Raw genomic sequence first — 15,686 nt, 5'->3', positions numbered from 1 at the left:
TTGGAAGACCATAAAACATTAGCAATTATTGTCCTTTCAATCCTATAACCCAGGGTCAAATCCAGTCCCAATCCATACAACAACAACAACAAGATTCCATTTATAAAGCGCCTTTCACGTCAGGAGGACGTCCCAAGACGCTGCACAGTTGGGTCATGACCCGAGCAGGGGGGAAATGGTCAGGGTGAGGGGAGGGAAGGGAGGGAGCGAGGAGGGGGGAAATGGTCAGGGTGAGGGGAGGGAAGGGAGGGAGCGAGGAGGGGGGAAATGGTCAGGGTGAGGGGAGGGAAGGGAGGGAGCGAGGAGGGGGAAGAGAGTCGAGAGGGGAGCTGAAGGCTCGGTCAAAGAGAAAGGTTTTGATACAGTCAATTCACTTTACAGTATATCCTGCGAAGCACTTTGAGACGTCTCAAAGACGTGATAAGGCGCTGTATCAAATGCAAGGTTTATTATTATTATTATTATTAAAGCATCAATTCTCTGCTAGGTGCAATGATCCTTTGTAAAAATGGGTTTGTGTTGTTTTGATGCAGTTCTTACTGGGAATGGACCTGGCTATGAGTTGGGATAATTGGTTGTAAGCATGATTGGTATGAAAGTCACATTGGCACAGCAAGAGGGTACTCTGCCAAGACTCAACAGAAGGCACATTGCTGGAGGCAAAGCAGGTGAGAGAGTAACTCTGCACCTTACTCCTAACCTGGGCACTTGAAAGGTTGGAAATGTCAGAAACGGGTTCCATTCTGCAGGGTGAGGAGAATTAAGCAATGACATGCAGTGAGCTGTGGCGGAGTGGGCTCAATAATAATAATAATCTTTGCATTTGATACAACGCCTCATCACGTCATTGAAACGTCTCAAAGCTATGCACGGAACATAATGTAAAGTGGATTGACTGGAATGCACCGCCTGAAAAGGTGGTGGAAGCAGTTTTGACAATAGCTTTCAAAAGGGTAATTAGATAGGTACTTAAAAAGGAAGAATTTGCAGGGCTATGGGGTAAGAGCAGGGGAGTGAGACTAGTTGGTAACTACAGGCACGATGCGCCGAATGTCCTCCTTCCGAGGTGTCTCGACAACATGACAAGACGGTATATCAAATGCAAGGATTGTCATGTGTTATTAGCGTCATCGACTGCTTTAGAATATCATTTCATTCCTACTGGGGCGGGCGGGGGGGGAAAAGGAAGCAAGAACAGAATTTACAGGCTCTGAGTCTAAATGCTGCAAGGCGCTGTGTAAACTGAGTACCAGCACGTATCTGTGTCTGAACCAGTGCAAGGAATACAAATGTCCAACACAAGTACTTCTCTTCCTCCAACTCAGAGCGATTGAGAACCTCTTTCCGGCCTGCCTGCCGATTTACATGATGGTCCCTTTGTTGTTCAGTGAAGTTTTTTGTGTGTGTGTGTCCAAAACTTCACACAACAGCACTGAATATTTATATCTGGGCGCTGAGGGACCATTGCCCAGGCAGGATAGCAAAAGAGCACATCTCTCTCTCCAATCCAATCCAAGGTTTGCTTCCCTTTCATTAAAGGCAGAGCGTCAGCAAAGTAAAACCTAAAAGAAATTCAGGGTCTAATTCAGGTCAGAAGATGTTCTGTCTCTATTGCCTTGATACTACACACAAAATGGTGTGTAACTCGTGTTTTTTTTAAAACGAGGGGTCAAAGTTAACCGCCCGCCACCTCACTCCCTGTCAATCCAAGTTTGGGGCAATTTGTCTTATCTCGTCAGCCTGTCGCCTCCCCTATGGCCACACTGCCCTGGCCTGTCGGTCGCCCTGCCAAGGTCTATATCCCTCCGTTAATTCACAATGTGAAGGTCTGTGCGAGGCCGCTGGTTCCCAAAGGAGCTCACTCCCTCGCTGCTGCCTCTGTAACCATAGCTGCCAGCAGCTGTAAGGTCTCAGCGACATGACTGATCTCTGGGAGCGGGCCAGAGCCTCGCATAAACACGCTGGGCACTGAACTGGAGGTTTCTCAGCAACCTCAACGGGCTCTTCATCCCAGAGTTACTCTGAAATATTTTGCACACAGACAAGAAGTTTGAAAGGACAGTGCTTCTGTGCGCTCAGCGCACTGTGTGTGTAAACATGACCACTTTGTGACCCCGGTTTACACACCGAGCCGAGCCGCGGCTTACAGCAGCAGCACTGTGGGAAAGAGCAGGGAATTGGGTTAGAGTAGAGAGCTCCAGTGGGGGAGCGAGCCCCAGCACAGACACGATGGGGAGAGAGAGAGCAGGGAGTGGGGTTAGAGTAGAGAGCTCCAGTGGGGGAGCGAGCCCCAGCACAGACATGATGGGGAGAGAGAGAGCAGGGAGTGGGGTTAGAGTAGAGAGCTCTAGTGGGGGAGCGAGCCCCAGCACAGACACAATGGGGAGAGAGAGAGCAGGGAGTGGGGTTAGAGTAGAGAGCTCCAGTGGGGGAGCGAGCCCCAGCACAGACACAATGGGGAGAGAGAGAGCAGGGAGTGGGGTTAGAGTAGAGAGCTCCAGTGGGGGAGCGAGCCCCAGCACAGACATGATGGGGAGAGAGAGAGCAGGGAGTGGGGTTAGAGTAGAGAGCTCCAGTGGGGGACGGAGCCCCAGCACAGACATGATGGGGAGAGAGAGAGCAGGGAGTGGGGTTAGAGTAGAGAGCTCCAGTGGGGGACAGAGCCCCAGCACAGACACAGAGGCTGAATGCCTCCTCTTGTGTTTAGTATAGGATGGAGTGGTAGAGTAACAATTAGGTGCAGTAAACCCGGAAAGCTACTTGGGGAGGTCACACAGCCAGTTAGGGTTGATTACCATCACAAACACAAACACGAGACTTCACTCATGGGAGTTTTACTAACTGGTTTCCCTCTGGGACAGAGGGAACATTTACACAGCTATTTACACAATAATGCTGTTATTGTGTAAATAGCAGCCATTTGTTCAAGAGAAAGCTGAGCAGATTCCTTAAGAAAATAATAAATAATTCTTGCATTTGATATTGCGCTTTTCACGTCTTCTAGACGTCTGTAAAGTATATTTTGTGGGCAAAACGCGGCGGCCAATTGCGCACAGCAGTGTCCCACAAACAGATGTGGATTGAGTGACCAAATTGTTATTATTTTTTGAGGGATTATTATCCCCGGAAAAGCGATCCGCCAATCAACTAACAACTGGGTTCTTACTTATTGCTAGGTAAACAGAGGCGTGTGGGAGGAAACTTGCCCAACGTATCGGGAATAGAACCCAGGTCTCCCATTTGCAAGGCGAGTGCTGTAACCACTGAGCTACAACAACAACAACAACAACAACAAGATTCCATTTATAGAGCGCCTTTCACGTCAGGAGGACGTCCCTACAGGACTCCAGAGTACGGCCAGGAGGGAGGCGAGGGGGAGGCTGAGAGTGTTGACTAAAGGCACAATCAGAGATGCGTGTTTTGGGTTTTGAAGTCTGAGAGAAGGCGCAGAGACAGATTTTGAGCGAGTTCCAAAGCATGAGGGTATAACAGCTGAGTCCTTGACCACTGAAGGGTTTGTGGAAGAAACAGAGAAAGACTGAGAAAGAGAGAGACTGAGAGAAACAAACAGAGAGCGAGAGACAGAGAGAGACTGAGAGAGAAAATACATTAAAGGAGTCCTCCCACAGGAGTCCTCCCAGCTGAGTATACATAAAGACGATCCATGTTGGATCCTTTGGTTGCAAGCGAAGCTGCAATGGGTACAGCTTGTTAATAATAACTGTATCAGGGATAAAGAGCAACAATTTCAGGATGTTATGGCGCAGTCTCTCCTGGGGTTCAATGAACTGGGAGTTGGGGAGCATTTGCCAAGTACATTTTTTTACCCTGAACTGGCCATTTTTTTCAGGGGGCGCGGGGAGGGGGAGTAAGTTTTTCCACAACACAACACAATGACCTGTGTTTACACGGACCCTACATGGAGGGGAATGCGTGGGTTGCTCTTCACATCAGCAGCACTATCTGAGGGAATGTTGGCCAGGACACCGCTGAACACTGGTGGGGTGGAATGGGGCAGAATCTCCCAGTAGAGGGTGTGATGGGCCAATGGACCCTTCTTGCTCCATCCTGTCCGGGATGAAAAAAAAATTTGTGTGGTTAAAAGGGTTAAACGTCTATCCGCGAAAGATGATTTATGGAAACGCAAGAAACACTATTGCAGTTGTATGTTAACTTCCCTCAGTGGGACTGTAAACGGACCTGATTCCATAAATCAGCCATTATGCAGGACATGAAATTCCGTTATTTATTGAGACCTGAGCAAAGCACCCAGATATGCAGCACAGAGCAGGAAACTTAAAGCTGTAAAGAACAGGAGAGATAAAGACGTGACATTGAGGTAATGCTGAGCTGCAGTAAGAAACAGGGAAGGGTTCCAAATTTACTTAAGGTTGGTGAAACAGTGAGACATGACAGGCTGATAATCAGCCCTGAATAGGAGCCCATTTGTCCTATTTATAAGTCACGTTTTATAAACGCACAGCAGCTCGGTACCATTTTGTTACATAAAGTTTATACTTAAATAAGCGCCTTTCACATCGCGAGGATGCCTCAAAGTTCTTGACAATGGGCAGTGAGAGAGAGCTGAGCGGGGGGATTGAAAAGATGACTGAAAGGACGGATCAAACAGTCCCATTTCCCTGCATTTTCTCCATATCCCTTACTTTAATGCATCCATCTACCGATTATGTTTAAATAATAATAATAATTTGGTCACTCAATCCACGGCAGTTTGTGGGACGCTGCTGTGCGCAATTGGCTGCCGCGTTTGGCCCACAAAATATACAGTCAATTCACTTTACAATATATCCTGTGAAGCACTTTGAGATGTCTCGGAGACTTGATAAGGCGCTGTATCAAATGCAAGGATTGTCATTATTATCTACCCCTTGAACATCTCAAATGTCTTTGCAGCCACGTCCTGCCTGGGCAGTGGTGCCACATTCTCACAGCCCCGTGTGAATGAAAGAAAGAAAGAAAAAGAGTTTCCTGGACTTAGCTGGAGCTTTAAGATTCTGTCCCCACTCATGAACAAGCTGCTGTGAGAAAGGCAGAGATTGTGAAACATTCAAAGCGAAGCCATGGAAAACACATCACATGCACTGGGAACTTCACCCTAAGTGTCTTGCAAAGCCTCTTTGCATACCGCATTGGGGAGTTACAGCACTGCGCAACCTTCGCCTCTAGAGAAATCATTCTCACCAACAGTTTGAAAACATCAAACAATACGACAAGCAAATATCTATAAGATTGTAGATCTAACATATAATTCAGTAGACAGTGCATCTCTCTTCAAATTCTGTAGGAAAAACCTTTCCCATCCCTCAATCAGCTGCCCTGAATTCCGCCAATTCTGGGGGAGGGCTTCAAAGCAATTTTCGAGTAAAAAATCTGGCCAAGTGGGGCAGAGAATTTATTAGCAACAAACGCCTACAGAAAATGCCATTTGGCCCATCGTGTCTTTGCTGGTGCTCGGTCCCCCACTGGAGCTCTCTCCTCTAATCCCATTCTCTGCTCTTTTAAAGGAAGCAAGTAACAGCTCATGCTCCACTCTCTCAAACTTTCCTTGACAACATGGAAAAGGTACGCGTGAAAACCCACAGCCGAGGCCTCAGCACCAGGCAGTGGGTGACTGCATATCTGAAGCTTGCCACTGCCCTCAGGAGCCAGCCCGTGGCACAGACACGAGGTGTTGATCAGCCTTCTGTTCTGACAATTCCGATACTCCTAACACAAGTACACAGAAGTGCAGAGTGTGCACTGTCACTGCTGTGTTTTTAACCACGTAACTCACGCCTAGATCACGGTCCAGACCATCACAAACACCCGCTTAACGTGAGCGGTGCAGATCCCTGCCTCAGTGTGTTCTGTCAAACGTTCATTAATCGGTACACGCAATTAACCAGGGCTCAGATTGCAGCCAACCCAGTAAATATTGCTCATTAATTTTCCATAATTGCACTTTGTGTTATTAATCTCCTCATTCAGACATTCCGCAAACTCTTCATTAGGCACAATTGCTTTGGTTTCCGCTCCACTGCCTCTCAGCTGAATGATTATTTTTTATATATATATATACACGTAGAGAGAGACAGAGAGACAGAGAGAAAGAGACAGAGAGAGGGCCAAGACTCTAGTTATTGTTTGTTTCACTCTTACTGCTAGAAACGTGGAGTTTATTCCCTGATACAATACAGTTTACATTTACACAGCGCCTTTCATGTTATGAGGCACTTCTTCGTGACAATGCAGGCTCCCCACCGCCCACCAGTACGGCGGTGGAGTATCAGCCCAGACCAAAGGAGTCCCAAATCCTGGTGTGCGTCTTGAACTCACAACAACAACAACAAAAAGATTTCATTTATAGAGCGCCTTTCACGTCGGGAGGACGTCCCAAGGCGCTGGACAGTTGGGTTAGGACCCGATCAGGGGGGAAATGGTCAGGGGGAGGGGAGGGAAGGGAGGGAGCGAGGAGGGGGTAGAGAGTCGAGAGGGGAGCTGAAGGTACGGTCGAAGAGAAAGGTCTTGTGACCGGCCTTGAAGGAGGAGAGGGAGGAGGCGGCGAAGGCACTGGGGATAGAGTTCCAGAGCCTCGGGGCTGAGAGGCTGAAGGCCACCGATGGTAGGGCGGTTGGGGCGGGGGATGTGGAGCAGACCGGAGCCAGAGGAACGGAGTGTACGGGCAGGTAGGTAGGGGGATAGTAGGTCAGAGAGATAGGAGGGAGCGAGGCCGTGAATGCCTTGTAGGTGAGGATGAGGATCTTGAATTCGATCCTCTGGTCTATAAGGGGTTTTAATGGAGTCAACATAGAGACATCATTTCCACTGTTTGGTGAGTCAGTAACGAGAGGGCATCAATTTAACATAGCTAATAAACAACCTTCCGACGCAGAGGGGAGAGTGCTACCGACTGTGTCAGATTGTCACACAAATACCTAGTCAGTGGAGAGAGAAACCTGAATTGCAGGAAATAGTAACTACTGTGTCTAATATTGGTCATCCCAATGTAGAAAATACATCAACGCAATAGAGTTGTTTGGTCTATAAGCAGGGACTGGAGGAGCTGGGATGTGTTTCTCCTGGAACAAGGAAGGATAAGGGGTGACATAATCGAGGTCTATAAGGGGTTTTAATAGAGTCAATATAAAGACATTATTTCCACTGTTTGGTGAGTCAGTAACGAGAGGGCATCAATTTAACATAGCTAATAAACAAACAAATGGAGAGGTTACGAGAAATGTTTCCACAGATTGGTTAGTATATAGAATGCTCTGCTTGGAGCAGTGGTTAAGGCAGAATCTCTATCAGGTTTCACAGGGACAAGATAAATAATTGAAAAGGAGTAAATTACAGGGTTATGGGGAAAGAGCAGGTCAATGGGTCTGAAAGGGTAACTCTTTAATACAGACATAACAGGCTGAGTGGCCTATTTCTTTGCTTGTAAATTTCTACGGTTCTACAGCAATTCCTGTTGGGAGCAACCCTTTGGAATTCTGATCAGATGCCGACTTTGTGGAAGTTGAAACTGAGATCTGGGCCCGAGTTCCAGAGATTCAGACGTTAGATTCTGTACATGCTTTACAAATCCTCTCTATGGATTGCAGCAAGTTAGAAACTTCAGTTAGACACTGGGTAAAATTGAGTGGTAAATAGTGCGTGCACGTTGTGTTTAGAACTCTGGGATAAGAGACCGCAAATGCTCTATTCTGATCCTGTGCCGTGCTGCACTCCTCTAAAACCCGACAGAATAACACTTCTCAAGCAAATATGGATTATATAACATGGGACGCTCTTTACACTGAGCACTTCTGAAGCCTGTTGAAGAAGCAAGCACTCAAGAGTAACCCTGACAAAGCTCACCAAGTCTGTGTTTTTACTGCCGGAGCCCGCGGAGGCTGGTGAGCACATTCCAGGCTGTATTTGCACTGTATCGCTTGGCGCGCTGGATTTTTCCACTTGTCACACTCTGATCTAACTGCTTGGATTAAGCTTTAGTGCGGCCATTAAAATACCATGAGAGGCACTTCACAACAACCTGTCTTTAACAATGTGAGATATAGTTTGCTATAAAAACATCTCATTGCAAATATGGGATATTAATTCCATAATTAGGAATCTGGGTGGATGCAATGCAAGGTGCGGAAAGCAATCTAAGGCTCTGTCTTACAGGCAGTGCAGCTAATAATAATAATCCTTGCATTTGATATAGCCCCTGATCACAGCTTCAAGATGTCTCAAAGCGTTTCACAGAAAATACTGTAAAGTGAATTGACTATATGTTTTGTGAGTGAAACGCGGCAGCCAATTGCTCACATTGCTCACAGCAGCATCCCACAAACAGTCGTGGATTGACCGTAGCTTACTCCTGTAATCACAGGCCGAGTGAATGAAGTGGCAGGAGTTTCACACCGAGCTTTTGGCTATAAATGGAGAGGATAAAATACACTGAGCAGCTGCTGGTGCTGATGTTTTTTCTATCTGGCTCGCTGAGGAATCCACCACACATTCTTTTGCCAATTGTGGTCTGGTCTCTGGCCTTCAATGAGAGCTGGGAAGTGTACACTCTGCAGTGTGTCAGCCCGACAGTAGACGGGACTGTTTGCAGTGTAACACGTCGTTTGTTCAAACAGAAGCATTTCTTTTTAACAAAAAAAGAATAAAGGTTCTCCACATAGGATCGGACATCACAGAACAATAATCACCACACCGGCAACACACAGGCTTTTACTTAACGTAAGCTACGTATAACATGCACTCTGGTTTCTATCACTCTACTGTCTGCTTCAAACCATTCCCATTCTGGTGTAAGAAAGGCTATTACTCAAACCATCGCAGAGATACATTTTACTGTATTTCTCCCACTGCTCAAGGCAACCAATTTGCACACAGCGATGTCTCACAAACAGCCATTAAGTAAATGACCAACATATTCGGAGGACTGTTTGTGAGGACACCGAGAGAAACCGTGCTGTAGGATGACCTCCCGACGTGAAAGGTTCTGTAATAAATGTAAACTGTATCGGAAACTCCATTCTCTGTTCAAATAAAGCCCTAGGATTTTTAACATCGTTCTGAGCAGGCACAGATAAGATCTTGGGTTAACATCTCCTCTGAAGGATGGCACCTTCAACAATGTGGCGGTCCCCCAGCACTGTGTGCGAGTCTCAGCCTGCACTGTGAACTAGAAGGTCCTTTTGTGGGTCTTTGATGTTTCTTTCAAAACTCATCAAAAAATCTCTTTGATTGCACCTTTGGCCCTCCCCTTACCTCAAGCTCCCACTCAGTCTTGGTGTAAAGCGCTTTGAGACATTTTGCCCAAAGTGAAAGTTGCTGTATAAGCACAAATTCTTGTGGACTTTTGTAATCACACACTGATGCACTCATACGCATGCACACACAGACACAAACACACAAGACAAACACACACACAGACACAAACACACACATAAACACACACACACACACACACACACGGTACCTATCCAACTTTAAACTAAAATTAATGAAACTGACATATCAGCCTCAGTTTTAAGGCTGGCCTCCTATTGATGAGCTGCTGGCAGGATTTATAGCTGCCTTACTGTGTGCCATGTGCTGCTGTTTAAATGGATGTGAGTGTTCAGATAACAAGCTTTGATTCCCTGCTGCCCTGATACCCCTGGCCTACGCCTGACATTGGGCTGTGGTGCTCACTGATAGATTTGTACTGCAGCTACAGGAGACAATAATCCATTGCACATCTCAGTTACTTCCTGGAATGATCGATTCATTGAGAAACATGCACTAGTCTTTTCCTTCCCTCCCAGATTCCAAACACTCCAGCCCTTAGCTCCAAAGGCTCTCTTTGGAACTGTCCCTTGACTATCAATTTTGCTATGTCAATTTCTCCACTTAACCTTTCTCTCTCACACCTGCCCAAACGTCAAATACTGGTCCTCCTCACTGCATTCTTGCTGTGTTGAGATCAGAAATCCCCAAACCATCCTCTATTCCCAACGCAATCATTCCCAGGAATTTAAGGCAGCGGAATTCACCTGCCTCAGTCTTCTCTTCTTTCTACAATCTCCAGCTTTTAATACTATACCAACTAACCTCTGCTTCTCGATTCCTGTAGTCTTCTCTCCTATTCTCAGTCTTGGTACTGTTCCTACACTTTTTGGGGAGGTCAGCTGGGTGTCTGACACATGCGGAAACCCATCACTATGCTCAAGAGTCTCCAAACCTTGCTGAGAATTCCATGCATTCCACCTAACATGGAAATCCCAGAGATAGGTTGTTGGAATGAAAGGTGCTCTCTCTCTCTCCCTAGAGGGACACATCCTGCTTACCTAATTCCGGAAAGTATTAGGCGCAGGTTGGCAAGAGCCAAGGATTGGGGACCCCAGAGTGTGCGTTGGGGTAACTGCTGGAGTCTGACCAGCTAAAACCACATATCACTGTCTGGCAAGCGTTCCTGTTGCTTTTCCAGCTAGGATCACCCTACCTGCCAGGGCTTTGACTTGCAGGGTTAACAAGAGCTGAATGGGAGGATTCCCTGCCCTCAGTCTGTCCTACACTTGGTTTACACAATAAAAAAGAACAAGGCCATAACATCACATCTGTTGTCATACTGTAATCCCTATTGCATTATGTAGGTGGTATTGAAGTTACACATAGCATCCAAAGTGCACGAGACGTACCTGAAAAGGCAATTTGCACCCAGCACTGCTGTCCTCTGTTTAAACAGAGGCACTGCCCGTTTAAGCAAAAAGGATACAATTTCTGAATGAGATCGTAGGCGTGCTTGTAGTTTTGAGTGAGGAAGCACAGCGAGACCGTGGCCACTGGGTTATGGCACCAGGAGCGGTACAAGCAGCAGAAGAGACTGCAGCTTTCCTGCGGAGAAGACCCGAGAAAAACAAATTCAGAAAAATAACTTGTTAAACATCAACCACCAATTACAGCTATGTATAACCTTCCACAGGGTCACAGATACCTAGCTGTAAAATGTGACCATAATAATAATAATAACAGTATTAATCCTTGTATTTGATAGAGCACCTTATCACAACTTCAAGACGTCTCAATGGGCTTCACAGAATATACTGTAAAGTGTAATGGCTGTATATCTTATGGGCAGCCAACTGCGCACAGCAGTGTCCCATAAACAGTCATGGATTTAGTGATCAAATTATTTATTTTTTTGAAGGGATTATTACTCCCTGGAAAAGCGATTCACCAATTGAATAACAACCGGGTTCCAATTTACTGCAGGGTAAGCAGAGGTGTGTGGGGTAAGGAAACATGCCCCAGGTTTCACCCTGCCCGGGAATTGAACCCAGGTCCTCTCGCTTGCGAAGCAAGTCATGGAAGTAGATCACTCAACTCCACAAATTGGAGACACATCCCCAAGGGCTCCTTTATGCCCCACCCTCCTAGCTTTGCTGAGCCATACAACAACAACAACAACAAGAACTTGATGACAGAGAGGGGGCAAGGCGGAGGGATTGAGGGAGAGTGTTCCAGAGTTTCGGGCTGCATTGACTGAAAGTGCAACCTCCGCTTTCCCAAGAAGACCGAAAAGAGACCAGGTTCCATCCCTGGTCTGTGCTGAGGTAACTAATATTATGGGCTTCTGCAGTGGGCTTTTGCGTCTTTTCCTTGGGATGTCCTCCCGACATGAAGGGCGCTATACAAATATAATTTTGTTGTTGTTGTTGTGGAAAGAAACTGAACAAAATTAGCCAGGTGTCTTGATCCTGATCTCATGACCTCTAATCCCTTGTCAGTGGAGAGTGTTGGTGTGTGTGGGGGGTGGTGGGGGTGGTGTCCGAAGTTGAATAGCCTGCATCTAGGCTCAAACAATAAGAATGGAAGAATGTGAAGAGGAGGGAGCTTGCCCATTGCAAATTGCCCATCATGTTCCCCAACAAATATACAGCAGCTACACTTGACTGCAATTCCCTGTGGGGCATTGAGATGCTTGAGGTTATCGGTGTTGTATTGCATGGAAAGATTATTATTGTTATCTTTAATATCTCCATGCTCCCCCTTGGTGATATCATCCGCAGACATGGGGTCAACTTCCATATGTATGGGGATGACACCCAACTCTATCTTTCTGCCGCCATCCTCAACTCCAGGACCACTGCTGTCCTGACAGACCCCAGTTCCCCTCCCCTCCCTTCTCCCCCCCTGATCCCAACTCGGGTCTGAAATGCTGCACACTGTCCAGCGCCTTGGGGCGTCCTCTCGACGTGAAAGGGCTATACAAGTGTGATCTTCTTGTTGTTGTTGTTATGTAGAACAGCTCAGGTATGGCAGATCGTCTGAGAGGAATGATCACCATTCAGCAAGTGAGGGAGAAAACTGGATCACGTAGCATTACATAGAATACAGCCATTCAGTCCAACTAGTCTGTGCCGGTGTTTTAAAAAAGAACTTGGTCACTCAATCCTTGACTGTTTGTGGGACACTGTTGTGCGCAACTGGCTGCCTCGTTTGCCCACAAAATACACAGTCATTCCACTTTTCAGTTTTATTCGGTGAAGCGCTTTGAGACGTCTCCATGAAGTGATAAGGCGCTAAAGCAAATACTAGGATTAATATTAGTATTATTATTATGAAAGGCAGCACTGATCGCCCTGAGGCGTTGACGCAAGGAGGGTTGTGTGGAAATAGAGCAATCTGCCCTTACAGCAAAACAACACCTCAGCAATTACACAGCAGTGTTGGCGGGTTTCTCTGGAGAATGCTCCAGGATTCCTGAGGGTTAATAATACAGCAAAAACCGTCTGAAAATCTCTCTCTATGTCTTTGGCCTCCTCCGCTCCCACCCAGCCCAGACTATCTGTAAAGGGCTTTGAGTCGTTCTCCTAAATGGAGGTTGCTGAGCAAGTCCAAATTATTGTTGTTGCCAGATTAGAAAGTAAAGTTGCAGATACTAGGCCAAATATAAATCATATAATATTCTGGATTGATAGCCATCATCATGGTTAAATAGAAATAGTCCTTGCATTTAATATAACAACAACAACTTACATTTATATAGCGTCTCTCACGTAGGATAGAGTCTCTTTAACTGTCAAGGTCCTTGGGACGTCCTCCCGACGTGAAAGGCGCTATATAAATGTAATTTTGTTGTTGTTGTAATGTTTTGTGGCTGTATTTGTAGGTGTAAGTGTCTGCAGCAGCTGATTTGTTTACAATGTGCCACCAATGGCTGTGAAGAGAATGACTAAGGTGCTCAACAACAACAAATTACATTTATATGCCGCCTTTCACGTTGGAACAATGTCCCAAGGCACTTGACAGTTAAAGAGTTTGCTCCGGCTTTGCCAGATCCCACATCCCAGCTGCTGTGGTCGCAGGTGTGGAATGGCTCTGCCTTCCCCTTCCTACCCCCACTGCCATACCGTCTCTCCCCTGCCCTCCCCTACCCCCCTGCCCTACCCTCCCCGCCTTGCATATCCTCCTAACATGCCCTAACATCCCTGCTCTTCCCTACCTTCCCTCCATTAGCCTCGTTGAACCTCCACTCACTCCCCTCCCTCTTCTGACCTCCCCTCTTTCTCCTGCTTTTCCCTAACGCCCCTGCCCTCTCCTCCTCTACCCTAACCCCCTCCTCTCCTCTCCCTCCTCTGCCCTCCCTTCCCTTTCCTCCCCTGCCCTGCGCCCTGTTCCTCACCGTGGTCCGCAGGTCCTTCAGCTGGTTGCGGAGCTGGAAGAGCTCGGTGGAGGTGAGCAGGATGGAGTTGAGTGTTTGCACCATGGTGGAGGCAAACTTCAGGTCCTCTTCCCGCAGCAGGATCTCAGCCATGGAATGGAAAATGTTCTCAGCGTTCAATAGCAGGCACAACTGTCTGGCGACGAGAAACAAGAGAAAAGGAAGAGTCAATTGAAAGGATTCGGTCATGAAGCTCAGCGAAACAGCAACATATACCGGCACGGCCCCGGATCCAATCCTGTGGGCTGCACTGAGTGAGTTTATCCTAGTTTGGGGCAGAGCTACTGTCACCCTGGGCTAGGAGCAAGGCTTCACTCATCAGGGTCCCCATGAGATAATGTGAATATAGCACCTTATCATGTCGTTGAGACGTTTCAAAGCGTCTGTAAAGTATATTGACTGTGTATTTTGTGGGTGAAACGCGGCAGCCAATTGAGCACAGCAGCGTCCCACAAACAGTCGTGGATTGAGTGACCAAATTATTATTATTAGCATATACTAAATACACCCTCTGATGTTTCAATGGAGATGCTCAGGGGAGGGGGAAGGTAGGAACACAGGGCACAGGAACACGCAAGGGACAATCTTCTACACACCACATGCTTCAGATAAACCGTGTGCGTCTGGGAATTCCTTCCCCCTCTCCCCAATTTTGTCAGTGAATTCTGTTGCCTTTCAGTGTCCACACCGCTCTGCTGCACCCTGGAGGCTTGGCCAAGCATGGAGACGCCTCTAGACCACCATTAACATCCTGTGCTGTGGACAGAAGGTCTACATTCTCTAGAACTAGAGTCCTCAACACCGCAATCCCTGACTGGGTTTGCCTATCACTAATATACAACATGTCAATCACACAACTCTATCCAAACACACCCAGTGACGTCAATGGGGCCGGAACCAGTGTTGAAAGAGCCATTAACCCACTGTTTTGGACTCCATTCTCTCATAAGAATCACTGTGCACAATTGGCTGCCCCGTTTCGCCCACAAAATATACAGTCAATTCAATTTACAGAATATTCTGTGAAGCGTTTTGACAACGTGATAAAGCGCTATATCAAATGCAAGGACTATTATTATTATTTTCATGAGGTTTTCATTTGTGACTCCATCACAATACAATACAGCTTACATATTGTGTCTGTCATATCAGGAGGACGTCTCAAAGCGCTTTACACAGCTGTCTGGCCCGCGAGCCGAGGAGGGTTAGGGGGAAGGTGAAGAGGTTGTAGTGGAGGAGGAGGGGGGAGGAGGAGGTGAAAGATGACCAAAAGCATGGACAAAGAAGTAATCCTTGACTCTGTTTCTGATCAACTTCTTCCTGATCAACTCATCCCATTCAGGAGTTACTCTGTCCTGAAATTGCTCTTTTGCTGAGAACTACCACACCTGCATTTATATAGTGGCCTTCACACAGGATAGACTTTTGGAGAGTTTAACAGTGGTGTAGCTCTACACCGAGCTGATGGGGAGGGGAGAGAAGGAGCTAGATGTAACCACATAAAGGTTCTGGATACCCTCTGAAACCCAGAGTCACCGCAGTGTGAGGAGAAGCTCTGCACCCAACTTTACATATAGTGAATTCTATAAAGGAAATCGACCTGGTGTGCATTATAAGACAGCAGTGAGCTGAGAGGGAAAAGAGCCAGTACATCAGGCCAGGTGTTGAGCGTACGAATGGTTTAAACATTCTCCAATACACCCACTTTAACTTGCCTTCCATCAGACACAGTTTGCCCACCAACAGTCTGGCCGCACATTGATTCTTTGTGCGCTGAAGGCACTGCCCTGAATCTTTTTGTTTGCTCAGCCGGGTGTCTGACACGTGCGGAAACCCATCACCGTTGCTTAAGAGTCTCCAAACTGATCTGAGACTTCCATAAATCCCACCTACACATGGAAATCCCAGAGATAGATTGTTGGAATGGAATGTGCTCTCTCTCCCTGGAGGGGTGTACCCTGCTTACGTAATTCTGGAAAGT

General features: G+C 46.9%; 1 protein-coding gene across 1 annotated transcript in view; it reads right to left on the bottom strand.

Moving 5' to 3' along the window:
* vac14 (vac14 homolog (S. cerevisiae)) overlaps positions 1–15,686 on the bottom strand; it is a 142,820-nt gene that overhangs the window by 35,771 nt on the left and 91,363 nt on the right. The window contains exons 16-17 of the mRNA XM_042340298.1: positions 13,667–13,841; positions 10,757–10,875 (exon numbers count right to left, since the gene is read on the bottom strand). Coding sequence (XP_042196232.1) covers positions 10,757–10,875; positions 13,667–13,841 — 294 coding nt within the window. The remainder of the gene's footprint in view (positions 1–10,756; positions 10,876–13,666; positions 13,842–15,686) is intronic.

Source organism: Callorhinchus milii, unplaced genomic scaffold (genome assembly GCF_018977255.1).
Source record: "Callorhinchus milii isolate IMCB2004 unplaced genomic scaffold, IMCB_Cmil_1.0 Scaffold14, whole genome shotgun sequence".
NCBI lineage: Eukaryota > Metazoa > Chordata > Chondrichthyes > Chimaeriformes > Callorhinchidae > Callorhinchus > Callorhinchus milii.
The sequence above is the reverse complement of the archived record's forward strand: the minus strand, read 5'-3'. Positions and strand labels throughout refer to the sequence as shown.